The sequence below is a fragment of the Pavona decussata genome, unplaced genomic scaffold, assembly GCF_977016875.1.
Source record: "Pavona decussata unplaced genomic scaffold, jaPavDecu1.1 SCAFFOLD_602, whole genome shotgun sequence".
Lineage (NCBI taxonomy): Eukaryota > Metazoa > Cnidaria > Anthozoa > Scleractinia > Agariciidae > Pavona > Pavona decussata.
In genome coordinates this window covers 64,363-81,457 of record NW_028145860.1, presented here as the reverse complement: position 1 = coordinate 81,457, position 17,095 = coordinate 64,363, and the positions used below count along the sequence as shown (strand labels likewise).

At 37.1% G+C, this 17,095-nt stretch overlaps 2 protein-coding genes across 6 annotated transcripts in view; both read right to left on the bottom strand.

The window, feature by feature from the left end:
- The window catches only part of LOC146449185 (uncharacterized), a 36,799-nt gene extending 31,970 nt beyond the window's left edge, over window positions 1-4,829 (bottom strand). For 3 of the 5 annotated variants that reach the window (XM_085101302.1, XM_085101305.1, XM_085101306.1), the window contains exon 1: window positions 4,553-4,829. The gene's annotated coding sequence lies outside the window, so the exon portion shown is untranslated. Of the gene's footprint in view, window positions 1-476; window positions 558-4,552 lie in introns of those variants that run through there. The other 2 variants (XM_085101304.1, XM_085101301.1) reach the window with 2 other exon arrangements.
- A 4,287-nt stretch (window positions 4,830-9,116) lies between these two features.
- Window positions 9,117-17,095, bottom strand: part of LOC146449184 (uncharacterized) — a 37,597-nt gene continuing 29,618 nt past the window's right edge. Inside the window, exons 13-18 of the mRNA XM_085101299.1 lie at window positions 14,201-14,316; window positions 13,370-13,425; window positions 11,523-11,674; window positions 10,677-10,718; window positions 10,243-10,343; window positions 9,117-9,291 (exon numbers count right to left, since the gene is read on the bottom strand). Of these exons, the coding sequence (XP_084957425.1) occupies window positions 10,243-10,343; window positions 10,677-10,718; window positions 11,523-11,674; window positions 13,370-13,425; window positions 14,201-14,316 (467 nt within the window). The 3' untranslated portion in view covers window positions 9,117-9,291. The remainder of the gene's footprint in view (window positions 9,292-10,242; window positions 10,344-10,676; window positions 10,719-11,522; window positions 11,675-13,369; window positions 13,426-14,200; window positions 14,317-17,095) is intronic.

Genomic DNA, 17,095 nt, shown 5'->3' with positions numbered 1-17,095 from the left:
CAGAAGCCTGTGGAACTCTTTTTGATGTGGGTGAATCATTACTTGATTAAATATTTTGCGCATGTCGCCTGCATACGCAACTTTTTCAAAGCGCCAAGTCATAAGCACGTCAGGCAAACTGTTGGTATAATTCGGTCCTTTCTCGAGATGATCATTTAATGACTTTCCATTTTGTTTCAAAATGGTCATCAGATTTACCACTAAAGGTGTTGCTTAAAGTATATGCACTGTGACAAGAAAGCTGGCAAGTCTTAGTTCTCATAGTCCACTTCAGCAGAAAGTAGAGGGCCAACGCAAAATAGAACCATAGAGAGCTTTTCCTATTTTATTTACACCGATAATCACGAATTAAATTTAGCCAATGTATTAGTTAAAGGCATAAATTTGAATAAAAATGTTGCTGTTAGATTCCGAGAAAAAAAGTTTAAAACTCTCTATGTCTTATTTCACTTGCTTGAAAAATTGGTTGGACTTACCTGTTGATAGATGCGTTTACAGCTGTAGCCTTGGAGGCAAGAAAACTCGACCGCTATGTTAAATTTCGTGATCTAATCAATATACGTTAAAAAGGGCGGTTTAATAACTAGCATGACTAGAATATTTGTTTAGTCTGTGCAGCTGAAAAACAAAGGAACGTTTCCTGTTGTTCACTTCTTAGTTAAATACAAAGTGAAAGAGCTTTAAAATATTACTGACATAACAGTAAGACAACTGACCACGTATACTCAGTTGACACTGTGTAACAGTCAAAGGGATTGATATCTTGTATCTTTTCAAGGATTTTTTGGTTAACCACAAGGCCATGTTTTAGCTTGAAGAGACTTGGTTAAGTCCTTTATATTCTTTGCATGGCTCACTGGTGATTGTCATCAATAGAGAAAAATATATTCATAATAGAACTATCCTTTCTGATTAGGTTTCGTTTATCGACTGCTCCATCAAGACTCAACCAGAAAAACAAAACCCAACTGAGCAACGCGCCTTCATATAAAGTTTAATTGCCATGAAAACAATAGTGCTGCAATTTATGTTAGGCCGCAACCGTTCATAATCCTTTGTTTAATGATCACACTACAGTTGAATATCTTAAGAGGAACGTTTCTGTCGGTTGTTCCAACACCTTATAAATATATTCTGGTTTGTGCACGGTCAAGGCCAAAAATTATAACAAAAACATATAACAAAGGAGTTTTTCAGGCTTCATAACCATTGCCTTGTATTAACTATGGTCCGACGTGGCTGCTAAGTGATAAGTATTTAAAACATCTCTTTTTGCTGTCCTACCTCCTAAAGCAATTTCGTCTGATGTTACGAAATGAAGTTTTCCTTGATGTAATCAAGGTGACCAAACATAGCTAAAGAGTACCTATGGTTAACCGAACGCCTTTTGCAAGTCTCTTCGCCTAATTTACCAGTATTTTTCAGCTATTTCCTTTTTCCGTGTATGCTTGTGTCACTGACTGAAAAATACCGCTATCAACATTGCTATTGATGTGCTTTGAAAAGTTATTTATAAACTTGTTTTCGCTCTATTCAGCGCAATTATCAATGCACCATGCAAAAAATTTAAGCAATTTTTGTGGTTTTCAGCTTCACTTAGTTAAAAGAAAGAACATTGAGCTAATCTGCTTTAAAAGCAATTAACAAAGAAATCGAAAAATGCATGTTTTGGACTTGTATGACGTTCACCACAGAGCACTCAACTCAACGAAAAGCTGAGGATTTTAATTCTTGAACTCAACTTTTCTTTGAAAGTTCTCCAGTAGTCAATCTGGTGAAAAATACAATAATTAGCGCGAAGGTCTGTTATTGGTTTTACAAATCGTTTTTTGTAATCTTACTTAGAATTCTGCTAATCCTTTCAGTGGACTGAGTTTATGAATTTCTTGACTTCTTTCACTTGGTTTTGTAAACTGCGTGACTTTTATATTTTAAATATCTTATTTTGTGTCTAGAGATTAATTAACACCTTAACTAATTTACAGTATAGGGTCCAAAAACTCCTTCCCCTCCCCCCAGTGTGCAAATTTATTTACATTTAGATTGAACAATGACTTTCCTGTTTCGCAACATTCGTCTGGTTATGTTTTGCTGCATTTCATTGTTCATTGTCTAGTTTATGCATCGTGGCAATTAAACAGAGCTTATGAATAGGTCGATGATAGACTGATGTTGCAGTCTTTTTTCTTGCCTTCCTCACAAGACTAACTGCTGCTGGGAAACCTGCTGCGACTCGTAGTTTGGGAGTTTGATCTATTAACAGCTCCAGAGTCTTGCTTCGAAAGCTCTTGCACGTGATTTACTAGTTACTTGCTGAGGCATCTTTCGAACTCTCGCGATCCAGAACCATTTTCTTGATTCAGAGACTTTTGTATCCACAATGCGCTCGCTTTTCGTGAAGATGTTTTAGGAGTAGATTTACCATTTGATAACCTCTTGGCAAAATTATGAGCTTGCGCATCTCTTTTGGTAGTGATCTGATGTTTTCGAGTCTTCCATGTGCTAACGACAATCCTTGTTCATCTGCTGTTGGAATTAGCTTCTTATTCACAGTAGCTATGTTGATCGTCTGTTGACACCATGCCAACATCTCTAGTTCAGATTCTCTCAATTCTTGTCGTGAAAAGGGTTTTTCTGCTTTTTTCAGATTTTTTTTATTTATGCACTATTTCCAAAGTTTACTACAAAAGGAAATCACAATACATCAGAAAGGTAACATAAAGACAACATTAACTTACATAAATATTTTGGTTCTCGTGTTGTTGATAAATCTCAAGACGTAGGCCAAGGTTTTCCTTGCTTTAGTGTACGTTGAATAAGTCTTCATTAAGTGTTCCATGATCGGGTTTTCGGTTGGCTGTCTGATGTTTGTCGATTCTTCTAATGAAGTTGCGCAAACTCTTGGTTTTTCAGGCCTTGTAGCTTTAACCTCATTGAACGTCACTTCATCTTATGATTCTTCATCCATTTGCTTTGAATTTTTTTCAAACTTGGACCAGGTACTCTTCTTCATGAAGCCACAGGAATGGAGGGCCTTGCATCCAGCTCTTTAACCCTTCCAGTGGAGCTCCTCTACTTCAGTGGGTCAGACGGATTAAAGTCAGATCTGATGTACGGAAACGCTTTCGTTTCCAGTTTTTCCTGTGTCTCGGCGACTTAGAGACGAAAGCTTGAATTTCTTTGAAAAAGTTCTAATTAACAACAAGATGCCTATACTGGCATTTACGTGTGATGCCCCTTGATTCTTTTAATTGTATGCTTCGCAGACTATCCTAGCTAATGGAATATTTTGAGTCACAAAGATAGCGTTATGTTGTTTCCCTTGTGTTACGCGTCTTATCGTTGTACCGGAATTTCTATTACAATAACGTGGCCTGACTCACGTTTCTGGTTATGTAAATAAAAGTGTAAGATTACAAATTGTTTTCGTTTCACCAAAAAAAAAAAAAAAAAAACAGAAAGAAAACAGGCAAAAAGCTTTCCTAAATGGAAAATTTTAGTACAAATAGACAATCAAGCCTTCAATCTTTTTGTAAAGTGGATTTCCAGTTGCGTTTAAGCATCAATTCGACAAAGTGAGGCGATCTGCGTTTTAGCTTAATACCAATGACCTTTCCCCCGCATATTCTGGATGGTTCTACAACTGTCAAACAGAAGCATGATTCCTTCGCCTTGAACTCTCCGATTTCCACCGTTTCTACTGTCGAGTGCTTCTTAGAAGTTATTATTTCGATTTACCTCTTCAAAAGGGTTAATTTTCTTTTTGTAAACGGCACATTGGAATCTAAAACATTAAAACAATATGGCCGCGCCACTAAAGTCAAGCCTTTTCAGTTCCACCGAGAGACCACTAGGACCTGAATAATCACAATAGTAATTAACTCCCCTCCGATCCCTCCTGACCTACACTAAGATATTGCTTTCTGATTGGACCGTTTTTGTTAAAGACAATAAGGACAATAGGAGACAAAAAGATCCCCTCTAGGAGAAAACTGAATTTGATACATCTAAAACGAATTAATAATTGAAAGATGCGCATTTGTGGATACAAAGAAGAACAAACGGCCCCCATTTTATAACGTGGGCTGCACAGGCATCCCACGCAATTAGATCATGAGCTCGAGATTTCTATCGCGTGATAGTTGATGATGGCGAAGCCCGAATCAACTATCACGCATAGAAATCGAAAGCGAATAATCTAATTGTTTGAGTATAAATCTACTAGCCGGTCAAAACTAAACATGACTTTCCATTTTGTTGCATCATAGTCATCAAACAGATTTACTACTAAAGGTGTTGCTCAAAGTATACGCAGTGTAACAAGAAAGCTGGCAAGTCTTTCTTCTCATAGTCCACTTCAGCAGAAAGTCGAGGGATAACGCAAAATGGAACCATAGAGCGAATGATCACTTCTTCATTAAAACAACGATCACGAAAAGAAATCAGCCAATGTAATAGTTAAATGAAAAATGTTGCTGTTATATTCCTAGAAAAAAAAGGTTTAAACTCTGCATGTCTTAATTCACTTGCCTGAAATATTCATTGGACTCACCTGTTAATAGATGCGTTTGCAGCTGTAGCTCTGGAAGCAAGAAAACTGGACCGCTATGTTAGATTTCGTGAACTAATCAATATACGCTAAAGCGGGCGGTTTGATAATAAGCATGACTAGAATATTTGTTTAGTCTGTGCAGGTAAAAAACAAAGGAAAGTTTCCTGCTGTTCACTTCGTTGTTAAATACAAAGTGAAAGAGCTTTAGAATATTACTGTTGTGATAGTAGGAAAACTGATCACTATTACTCAGTTGACACTATGTAACAGTGAAAGAGATTTATATCTTGTATCTTTTCAAGGATATTTTGTTAACGACAAGGCCATGTTTTAACTTGAAGAGAATTGGTTAAGTCCTTTTTATTTTTTGCATGGCTCACTGGTGATCGTCATTAATAGAGAAAAATATATTCATAAGAGAACTATCAATGACGACGATGCTTTCCTTTTTGATTAGGTTTCGTTTATGAACTGCTCCATGAAGGCTGCACCAGAACAACAAAGCCCAACTGAGCAATGCTTCTTTATATAAAGCGTTAATTGAGGGACTGGTTATAAAATCTTGCCATGGAATCAATAGTGCTGCAATTTATGTTAGGCTGCAACTGTTCATAATAGCTTGTTTAATGATCACACTACAGTTGAATATCTTAACAGAAACGTTAAAAATATATTCTGGTTTGTGCACGATCAAGGCCAAAAACGCTAACAAAAACATTTAACAAAGGTGCACTGCCAGGCTTGAAAACCATCGCCTTTGATTAACTATGGTCTGACGTGGCTGCTAGTTGATAAGTATTTAAAACATCTCTTTTTGCTGCCGTACCTCCTAAAGCAATTTCGTCTGATATTAAGACGTCAAGTTTCCCTTGATGTAATCAACGTCACCAAACATAGTTAAAGAGTACCTATGGTTAACCGAACGCCTTTTTAAAGTCCCTTCGCCTAATTTACCAGTATTTTTCAGCTGTTTCCTTTTTCCGTGTATGCTTGTGTCACTGACTGAAAAATACCGCTATCAACATTGTTATTCATGGCTTTGAAAATGTATTTATAAATTTGTTTTCGCTCTATTCGGTGTAATTATCAATGCACCATAGAGGTAATTTAAGTAATTAATGTGGTTTTCGGCTTCACTTAGTTAAAAGAAAGAACATCGAGCTCATCTGTTTTTAAAATTAATTACAATTGGCAAAAAAGCCCAAGTTGACAGAAGCCAGGAAATGAGTTTAACTCGGCTGCACCGGGAATAAACTCACTAAGGGCAGGCATTTAACCTAACACGTCGAGCCCAGGTTTTCAAATCAGGAGCCATAACCAACCGTTTAACCGGCTCCCTAATGGTTTAATTATCGAACATACCGTGCAAAATGAAATTACGCCTCTAATCTGAAGGACGCAACATCTTACATAGATGATATTGATCTATTCGTAAATGAGAAATTGCAAACTGCCCTAAAGCAAAAATGAAGGGGGAGATACGGTTGAAATTTGGAAGAGAGTGTAGTTTGAAGTGAGTTTAAAAAACGTATTAAATGAAATTATGGAGCACCTTGGGTTGGTAGTCAGTCTGGCATTTGAACCACCTTCAAATCTTAAATTTTCACTTTTCCCCATATAAATCCCCCTCCCCCATCCTTTTTTAAACATATATTGTGCCATGGACAACAATCTTATGGAGGCATTTTTGATCGAATGAAATCTCGTCCAGATAATAAAAAAATAAACTAAGTAACAAATAAAAACAGACCAAACAAATGACAGTGCTGTAAAGTATTAAAGGACCAGAATGCCCCCTTCAATCATAACTATTTAGATAATCTAAAAGGGAAGGTGAAATTTATCTACCTTCAGATATGTTCGGAGAACAACTTTTGTTCGCAGTAAGTGGCCCTGGCGAATGATGTCTCCATTTGAATACTGGATTCGCATAAAAATCCTGATAATACAAGAATAAATGATGCGTGTCAACTAATCAATGTATTAAAGACACCAAGAGGTTTAGGACTGAAAAACGAAAATATTAAAAAAGTAGCCAGGAATATTCATAATAAAAGTCTAAAACTAAATGGTTTGTGGATGACTAAAAAATGTTAAAAAGATCATTTGAAGCAAGTAGAGGTTTTGATAAAAAATATTCGATGTTCATCAGTATGCTGGAATTTATCCTAGCATTGGTTATGAAATCATATGGTCCGAAATTATGCAAAATTATTTTATGGTGAAAAAACCGGTTTCAAAAATGGACTATTGGACTTCATTAGTAACTGTCATTTAAAGTAAGGGAAATTTTTAGTGATAAATTACCTGCGGTAGAATAACCGTTTCCCTGAGATTTGAAATCTCCAAACTTGCCATATCACTGTTATGAATACCGAAGTCTTAACTTTCTCGCTGCATCGTCAGGTCGTCTTCGGCGGTCTTAGTTCAAAGTTGTGGCTCTTCAGCGTTTAGCTGTCAGTTTCAATTGGAAAGCATCAGCAGGTTATATCGATAAACTGCCCGAAATACTCGGAAGTCAGCATTTTAAAGCCAGTAAACTTGCTTCGCGTAGCAATCCATGCGCGTGAAGGTGACAAGTGAATGACACATAATTTACATTTGCAATTCAAATTTGGCGATTATCAATGCTGCAAAGTAACCCAAAAGTTTTGTTGACAATTTGGGACGTTTGGAATAAGAACGGCTATTTGAAAAACAAAGAGAAGAAAGGAATTCGTTATTCTATTTGCAGGTGACGATTAGATAAGAAAACAACTAATAAAAAGTCACAAAAAAATACCCCCCCCCCTCCCCCAAAAAAAAAACAAAACAAAAAGGAGAAGGAGAAAAAAGATTCATTGCGAGAATAATCATCTCTGAAGCTTGTACCTGCTAATTGTTAACGCACGTATTAAAAAACCGGTTTTCAACTTTAAAAATAACTGGCTGTAACAATTATTCTGCGAAATCGCGCGGAATATGGCCTCAAATCAGGGGAGATAAAGCACGATAATTGTGTTATTATACATCGAAAAAGCACAGTTTTATTACAGAAAAGCTGGGAACGATCTTTATTTTGCCATTTTTCTGCCCGACACACGCGATTACGTATATCGCAGGACATCTGCATGTTGACCACAGGCGACGAATATTCAATGCACCAAGACCATATTTGAGCAGTGGTACAATGTGTTAAATAATAACATGGTATATTAGTACCCAGTTCAAGCATTATTCGAACAGTTTTTAGTAGATTTTCTTTTCTCCTTTGTCATAAAGAAATTACTGTTTAGATGTTCTGGTGCATGAAATCGCTGCATACTCTTATTCGGTTTAGTTGCATACTTCATACCAAAACGTCCAAGAAACTAATGCTGCTCGAGATTCCACCGCGAAGGTTGAAGATTGCCTTCGAGTATTTTTACATTTCCGTTGTCAGAATAGATTAGTAACTCAGGATAGGTGGTTATTGTGCAGCATGTAGGCAGGCAGACGCACTCGCTTTATCCGTTTTCCCAGGCGCGCATCTTAACCCTAAATGCTGCAAAGACCATCGTGGCCATCTCGGTAAAAAGAAATCCCGAATGCTAGCATTTAAGAATAGCACCTCTTTCTGCCACTGCACGTAAGTTTTGTGCAAATCCAGGTTGTGCAAAACAAACCGATATTTAATTGCGCAGTTTATGACTCATAATGCAGGAAAAGTAGATATTAGCATTTAAGGGTTGTTGAAATCTAAAAATAAATTCCGGGTAAGCACTCATTTTTCAGAGATATTTTTGCTTCAATTTGGGGAAAAATATCATACAGCTTTTATGCTTAATTATCTCTGAAAAATGCATGGTTACCCAAATTTTCTATTTGCAGATTCCAATAGCCCCTACCAAGATAGGATACCTTTATCCTCTCTTGCCCCTACTAAGATCTACTTTTCCAGCAAACTCATAATACATGCAAAAATGTAGCTGTATTAGAAGACAAAGTACTTAATTTAACGGAGGATGATCACAAAACAAGCTTAAAACGCACGCCATTCTCCTGCATACGGAGACAAAGTTTTGGTCGGGATTGTCGGCGGTATTTCGTGTACATTGGTAAACATCCATGCCTACGTCGGTCAGCGCCACTGCATCTGAAACTTTTTGCTAAGCGATTTGTTTCTTGTACTACAATTCAAGTAGTAGACAAACCTCTTAGTCCAATTTCTCTTCAAAACAAGTCTCTAGTTGAAGTTCTGGTATGTTTTGATTTGCATGTACTGATATAACCTTCCTCGCAGACATTCTTAGCCACGTAATCTTCCTCTCAAAGATTTCTTGGCAAGCGAAAGAGCGCCTGCGAGTTAGGCTAGTACTCATAAAGACCAATGAAAAAAGTGTGTATGCACCGTCGCTCTGGACGCTGATCATTTTTGTAAGTTGCCTTGGTTTTGCTCACCATTTGCTGGGAATGAATATTGCTGACACCATTTGGCATATATTGCCCACACAAAGTTGCAGTTTATTGGAATCAACGGTACAAAAAAAGGATGGTACAATAACTCTGAGTGAAGCTGTTCCCAGCAAATGTAAGGAGATGCGTCTTAGTGAAAAATATTTTTCATCTCTATTTTTCGTGCTTATGTGAGGATTACGGCTAAAGGACACTGTGAGATCTGACTATTATAAGAAGCATGCGTCTTACTCGAGCTGTACATCTGGATATCTCTAAAATAATGGAGATCAAATATCCAGCTTGTGAAGTTTCTTTAGGCGCAACTGCGAAAGAAAAGGGAAAGTAAAAGAACAACCTATGATTAAATCAATCTAGTTTCGATCGTAGAAAACTATTTAACTCTGAGGCAAAATTCCAGCACGCATCTCTGATGTGCGCGGAATGAAACACAGACAAGATTACCTAACCCAATGTTGGATTCATCAGACTTCCGATAATTTTATGATCTTTTATGTGGTTCAAAATTCATTGAGCGGTAAAAGGTGAAATTATATTATGATATATTAATCCTCTCTACGTTTAAATTGTTCAAACGGTTGTATTAACACAAGGGGCAAGAAGAGAAGATTGACGTCTCTGTCATCTTGACAAAATGCGCATGCGCGCTTGGCATCCTTTGCACTTGCATTTGCGTCCAAATCGACTTTCTGATCTTCGGATATATGACTAAACGTATCGACTTACTTGCTTCGTTTGACGTTCAACATAATGGTTGTGGAAAAGGTCTGGGGGTGGGGATGGGGAAGTAAATTTCAGAATTGCGTTATATTTGTTTTGTTTAAAACATTGCAAAAGTCCCGCTACGTTTATTGACATCGTATAGCAAGTAAAAAAAAAAAATAAATAATAAATAAAACAATCAAATACACACGCCTTTTAAAATACAAATCTATTACCAATATTCCCTATATTGTTCATTCAGTGGGGCCATTGATACTGAACGTCGAGTTTATTTTTCTGCCTGGAATTTCTACGGCTATTTATACTTACATTTGTAATATTTGGAATTTATTTCTCCCCTTTCGGTTAACAGCGCAATTTTGTACCGCGAACTAGCTAAAAATTGAAATTGCGCTACCCTTTCGCCTACTTCTAGATAAAAGACACTCTGTTCGGACGAATCCATCAAATACAGGCCACTTCATGGATTTGAGCCACCCCCCGCCCCCAGCGGTCGTAGAGTAGAATTATAATACTCTTCTTATTTTCCTTACCTATTTGCGACAGACGAATACCAAGAGGGCGACCACTAGAATGATATTCAAGGCAATCAAGACAATGCCAGCCGCCAATAGTCCAATGATAGTATTCTTAACTGAAAGAAAACCAAAAATATTCATGTTATCTTCACTAACAACTGCAATTATTTGTAAAGCTGAAGGTTGGCGGGTGGGGGCGGTGGGTGTTGACATTTATGCACCGGTGAGGCACTTAGTAGACTTTTACTTATTTTATTCAGTCAGAAAAAAAACAGGAGGGCATGTTTTAAGGGAATGGTCCATACATTTTCATGTTAGTTAATAGGGACATGTGAAGCCTACCTGGTTATAAGAATCAAAATACTTGTAAATATGTTGAGATAACGAGAGCTATTGATTTATTGCCTACTGCCGGTAACTAGTAAACAGGGCAGTTTTCTGGAAAGTACCTTTGTTCTTGTCGCTTTCTTCGGTAGGTGTCTCTTCTTTCCCTATATTAGAAAAAAAAAAAAAAATAAATAAATAACGTGGATAGTTATACTGCAAGATGAAAATTGATACGGTAAGCTCAAAATCCAATAAAACGTCTGTAATGCTCACTCTGGGCCAATAAAAACCCTTGAAGATGGATCTAATAATGACGATTTCAAAGTGATCGTAAAACTACCAAAAAGCAGTATTTTGTTGTCCTTCGTTTTGGTAATCCCATGGAATTATCCATGATTGTAAGGCTGACACTACGGCAAAGGGATTATTTATTTGGGTCAATATTTCAACTAGTACAACTAGTCTTCTTCAGGGCCAGAGTTACAATGAGAAAAACTAATGGTTCTTAAAAGTTTAAATTTTAACGTAAACAAAAATGGTGAACATCAGACTAGAGTACTACCTTTCACCATTTTTGTTTACGTTTAAATTTAAACTTTTTATAGCCGTTAGTTTTTCTCATTGTAACTCTGGCCCTGAAGAAGACCAGTTGTACTAGTTGAAATATTGGCCCATATAAATTAACCCTTTGTAATCAGTTTGGTTTATTTGCACGTAACGTGACGTCTGGCACGTGCATTTCTACCACAAGAGATCCGGCAACGGAACGTATTCAGAACAGTTTATTTTGCGTCGTGTGGTCCCGTGCATCCAAAAGTTTCATGATTGTAACATGTAAGTACTAGCTTCAGGAGTTTCCCTGTGCTGATTGCAAAGTGAAAGGTCTTTCTACTTTACCTTCTGGTTCTAATAATACTTCTATCACAAGTTCGAGACAGGCTTTTAACTCTCTAGCAATATGATCTCACCTTCAAGAGTTGATCCAACTACCACACTAACGGCATCAATATTCCCAAGCTTTCCATCTGATTTAATTGCCTCTGATATCAGAGCATTCACCTCATTTTCTCCAACTGTTCGGTTGAATGTCAGCTCCATGTCTGCAATAACACTTCCGCGCCTACAAAAGGGACGGAACTCTTTAAACAAAAGTGAAACAATAATTATAAAAATAATAAATAATTATAATGAGAACCTTCCAAGAATCCTTTGCACCTGAAAAATCGCAAATGTTAAAATACTTTGTCAATTTCAAGCCAAGTAACATGCCACAAAACAGGGGAATAACACTTGCTATAAATATCACTCATATCAAATTTAGTGTCATGACGTCAACAGTCACGTCGCCACACCCAAAACGCGTTTAAACTCATTGCGAAAATGGACATCTATCAATTCAAAATAATCACTTTAGCCAGAAAGAGATTGATGTGAAGTATATAGAAATGGCCATAAACTGTCTTGTACCTTAAAATTATAAGGGGCCTGATACAGGAAACGTGCGAAACTTTTTGTTTAACCGGTAGCATTCTTCAATGCTACTATTTTAATTAATATCTATTGTCCATTTTTGTATTTATAGCCGCAATTTTGCATTTTTAATTTCACTTGATAATGATGTAATGTACATCGAAACGTCGTGTTTTTTAACCTTTTTATAATGTTTTTACGAAATGTTTTATCGCAATTTTTTATAGTCAACTGATACAGGAAAGACACAAAAAAACGAAGAGAGGCATATCGTCGTGAATTTAAGGCTTATTGCTGATGTATAGATGTTTATTTGGAGTATCTTTCATCATGATAGCATTGTTGCCGTGGTGATGTCATTGGCCACGTGGCTAAGACCCTCTGAATTTTTCGAGGGTTAAGAGCAATGAAAGAGCGACTGGTTGGTCGCAGGTTGTAGATATTTTAGTAAAAGCATTTAAAAGGGGCATTGTTATTATTATTATTATTATTATTATTATTATTATTATTATTATTATTATTATTATTATTATTACTATTTTCATTTTGAATTTAGCAGACGATCTACTCATAAAAATCTGTTGAATGTCTTCTGTTCAGCGCCTTATTAAGTAAGAACTAAAACCAAAGTTGTATATGAGTATTGAATGTATGCTCTTGCTAATTGTATCAACGATTTCCTTCTATTCTTACTCCTTCATAGGTAGAACAGACGTAACTTTTCCGTTTGCAGTACCCTGGAAACGAGCGAAGAAAGTTCACGAGAACCTGGAGAAGGGCTTACATTTTGGGTAGCGTTCACGCAGTGGTGGTCGCGTCACTTCACTTATTCTCTAAGAGAAAAGCGGTTTGCAGAATTGTATTCGTCCCTTGTGAAAAGTTGTGAACAGCTGATTCGACAGTAAACAAGACTTCAGCTACATTTGTGGTTCGGCTCAAACCAGTAGAAAAAGAGGAATGATTAATTGACAGCTTTAAATTGCCGGAGTTAGATTTGGTAAGTTTTTATGTAAACAATCCCGTTGTATTAGTTACATGTATTGTTTTATGTACACCGCTTCAAAAACTGGTTTTCTTTCGACTGTTATGTTGAAGACGATATATTGTAGATGACACATGTTTGCCAAAAAGAGTTTAAGAGGATTTTGTTAGCGAAAATAGCTACGACCACGAAATGTTCATTAAGATGTAACAAAATAACAAAATGATAATCATTCAATATCTATCTCACCTATACAATTCATCAGGTAATAAATTAAACAAACGATGGAGTCGGCTTGAAATCGGCTTGGAATACCAAACTACCAAACTACTACTACTGTTTCGGAGTAAAATTTTATCTCACCTTAGCTTGGTCACGTTTACCTTCACTAAACCAGTTCCTTTCATTTCTTCAAAAACCTGAAGACATAAGTTCAAGTGCATTTAGTTTGCACAGAAAGAAAATAAATAAACTTTTATGAACAATAACAAGGATGTGGAGCTGGTTTGCTCAAGAGACAAACTAGGGACGATCGTATGGGATATTTGAATTTCACTTAATCTATTTTTAGACATCGAATGTCCGCAAACAGTCAGTGGGATGTCACAGAAAGTCATCGGAACGTGCCAACGTGGCATTGTGTAGCTGAACATTCATTATAAATTTCCTAAGTGGCATTTACAGGCGCCTAGATACGATCGCGGACGTCCCGGGAAACAGACTTCCGCTTCTAAGACGTCTAATTAAATTCACATATGCCAAGGGCTATACTGGGGGTCTCCCTCTCTGTCTCCTTATTTTCTCTTGGCTTGGTAGATTATGTTTTCATGTAATATATCAAAACGAGTGCGAGTGCTTCATCGGGGTATCCAGAAACCGAGAAACCTCGCGTGGTTTGGATATCTTATCCAAAACACGTGTGATTTTTATCTGGGTTGTCACTGGGTATCAAAAATCATGCAAATGACGAATATAGCCATTTATTAAAGCGACAGTCAGAAATGTCCATGCGGTGAAACAAGCCTTACATCATCCCACCCCCCCCCCCTCCCCCCCACCGCGTAGTTCGGTCCCCACCCTATCCGATAACCAATCGGTAACCACTCAATTCTGCCACTGTGTACTTATAACATTTTTAGTCTGTTAAAAATAACAAGAACGGGAGCGATTTCATATGTTTAAAGTTACCCTAACCTGTTCCTTGATGTTTTTCACCAAATCTTGAGTTGACGGATTTTGCAAGTCACTGTACTCGTTTTTGTAATCACGGACAAGCTTGACGCTTGCAGTATGAACCGCTTCCAAAGGTTCTGAAAGCAAAGCAATGTAAAGACACCATTGGAAGGAATGCAAACTAATGAAAACAATTTAAAATTGAACTTTTGGCTTTTAGTCAATTAAGTCCGTAACCGAAGTTGAAAAATCGTCAGAATAAATACTTAATGTACAAATTAAACAAACATACAAACAAAAATGAAACGCAAACATTCGTGATCAACTAATATAATCATTTTAAATAGAAAAAAAAAAAGATTCTCGCAGTTTTTTATGCAACTTAAGCAGTTGCGAAAAGGAAGGCTTGAACGGGATTCCAACCCACGACCTCTGCGATGCCAGTGCAGTGCTCTGCCAACTGCTTAAAGGGACACAGTCAGATTTGTGACCGCGCTGACCTGGACACTAGTTTTGTCAGTTTGAAAAGCGTCTACCTCAACCTGAAATCAAAGGTACGCGTCGAATAGATCTAGAAATCCGCTTCAATCTTCCAGTTTCTTATTGGATTTTCAATCTTTTACTGAAAACCTGTTTCTGAGTATGCTTTTGCTTGTCCTATGATATTATTTTATCATATTTGGTTAAAAACAGTGTGGATCGCGTCTCCAAAGGAACATGAAAAGAAGAGGTGAGAAACGTGAAGGCGCCGGGCGGAAGAAATCGCCTGCGTTGCCTAAAATAACAAGAGAGATCAATCAAAATTATTGGAGAGCAAATCATCATTATGTCTATTTGGAAAATCGCATTTTCTCAATATGGCGAAAGGTTCGTGCGGAAGGAATCTTAGTAAGCGATTCGAACTTCGCGTCATGGCTGCTTGGTTTAGAGCTCAGACGAAGACAAGTTTCGGTACACAGTCGATTATCTCCTCGACAAGGACAATTTCTAGTTGAACCTTGTTTTCACCGGTCGAGCAAGCGCTCTTGCAATGACATCTGTTTGGTTCCTAAATTTATATAGTGGAGAAGTTGTAGAAACGAAATTATAAAAGTAAAATATCTGATTGAAAGGAGAAATAAACGATTAAGAGCGCCTGTCCGTAAAAATCAAACATTTCGTGGCAAGGGTGGAAAATTCGATTTCTTTCATATTTTAATGTCAGATAGGCTAGGATATAACTAAAATCACTGTATAGTTTTTTCGGTGAAATATCCTTTTATTTCAAAGAAAAATGCAAATAACGAAATTACGTTAAAATCGTCATTTGAGGCGCTAAATTATTACACGGGTTTGAGAGCCTCGTGTGTGAAAACAAATCATTCTACCGCTTTTAAAACACTCAAATCTTTTTTTGCAATCTTTAAATATCTGTTGGAATGATTTTGGGAAATATTGCGTCGTTCTGTGTATATGAAATAATTTAATTTCGAAGGCATACAATTCACTGCAGTAAAAGTACTTCGTGAATAAAATTAATTTTCACCATGTGCGAAACCTTCAAATCGATTAAGCTTCTGGTGGTTGAATGTTAGAAGGATGGTCTATAGATTCCTGTAAAAATTTCTTTGGGCAAATGATTAAGAGCGACGTGAGAGCTTTTCAAAGTCCGTAAAAAATGAAAATATTTGACCCTTCGCGGTAAACTTTGAAGTTGCGGGTCAGACATCATATCATGTTAGTCCGTGCACATGTCTTGACCTATATTGGCTTAAAATAAGCACATACAAAAACATTTCGAAATGTTCTTACCTTATAATATGCTGTAAAAGACAGGTCCAAAGGCCATTTTAGCACGATTCTCTGGTCGTTCGTCGCATAAGTTTGAGCCAGCTGTTTGTATTAAACGTCCGATGTACACCACGCAAACTAATGTCACAAGTCGAATACAAATCTTTGATCAACTTTCGGCGCATTTCATCAAGACTGCATCTAAGGCATTTGTGAAGTATTTCCTGGTTTACAGTGCAAGAAAATATTACATCTGATCGCTGCTGGAATGACAAAACATGTCGGCGCTTTCACATACTTTCAGTCTATCTTGCATTGCAGGCAGCCGTTTGTTCGTCACGCAATACAATGTCGTTACAATGGGCATTTTAGGGCGGTGGAGGAGGGTGAAAATGGGAAAATGTTTGATTACTGAACAGGTGTAGCCAAGGCAACAACAACAATTAAGAAAGTGATACCTTTAGCTTTTTCGTTCTTTTTTCCTTGCTAAAATCCAGATAATTTATTCATTCGTGAATTCGTTTGCGCGCGCAGGCGGACTTGTAAAGAGCGTTCGGGAAGGGAGGGTGTGTGTGTGTGTGTGTGTGGGGGGGGGGGGGGGGTGGGGGAAGATTACATTTTACAAAAAAATAGTATCAGTACTTACTGATGAGGATCACTACATCCTTAAGCTAATTCTTTCAATTTTTTAATATAATAGATCCTAGTATCATGAAACCAAAAAACCGAAAAGAAGGGTCTTTTTTTTTTCAGGCAGATGACCCCAAATAGCACATTTCCCGTATAAATGGCTGATAAATAGCAAAGAAAGAACACACCCCTACGGAAATATTGCCTTTGTTTGTTTTCCTGAGTTAGTGGAATCCTAGAAGGACATTATTAAATAACCCACTTTTTTCATTCTTCCGTAAGTCTGGGTGTCCTGTGGCTTCGGGTGGTCATTCATCTGCTTGTTAATTCCTTAGCCAGTTAGGCGTGTTGTTTTTCAAATACTATCAAATTTTTGATGTCCAAACCAAACAACACTTAATTTGAAGTCCTTCCAAATATAAAAATAAAATCGCTAAAAAGTTCAGTCGAATTTATGGCTATTGCTATGGCCATTCGGCGTGAGAAAAAATCGCCAAAAAGTTACTAAGGAAACAA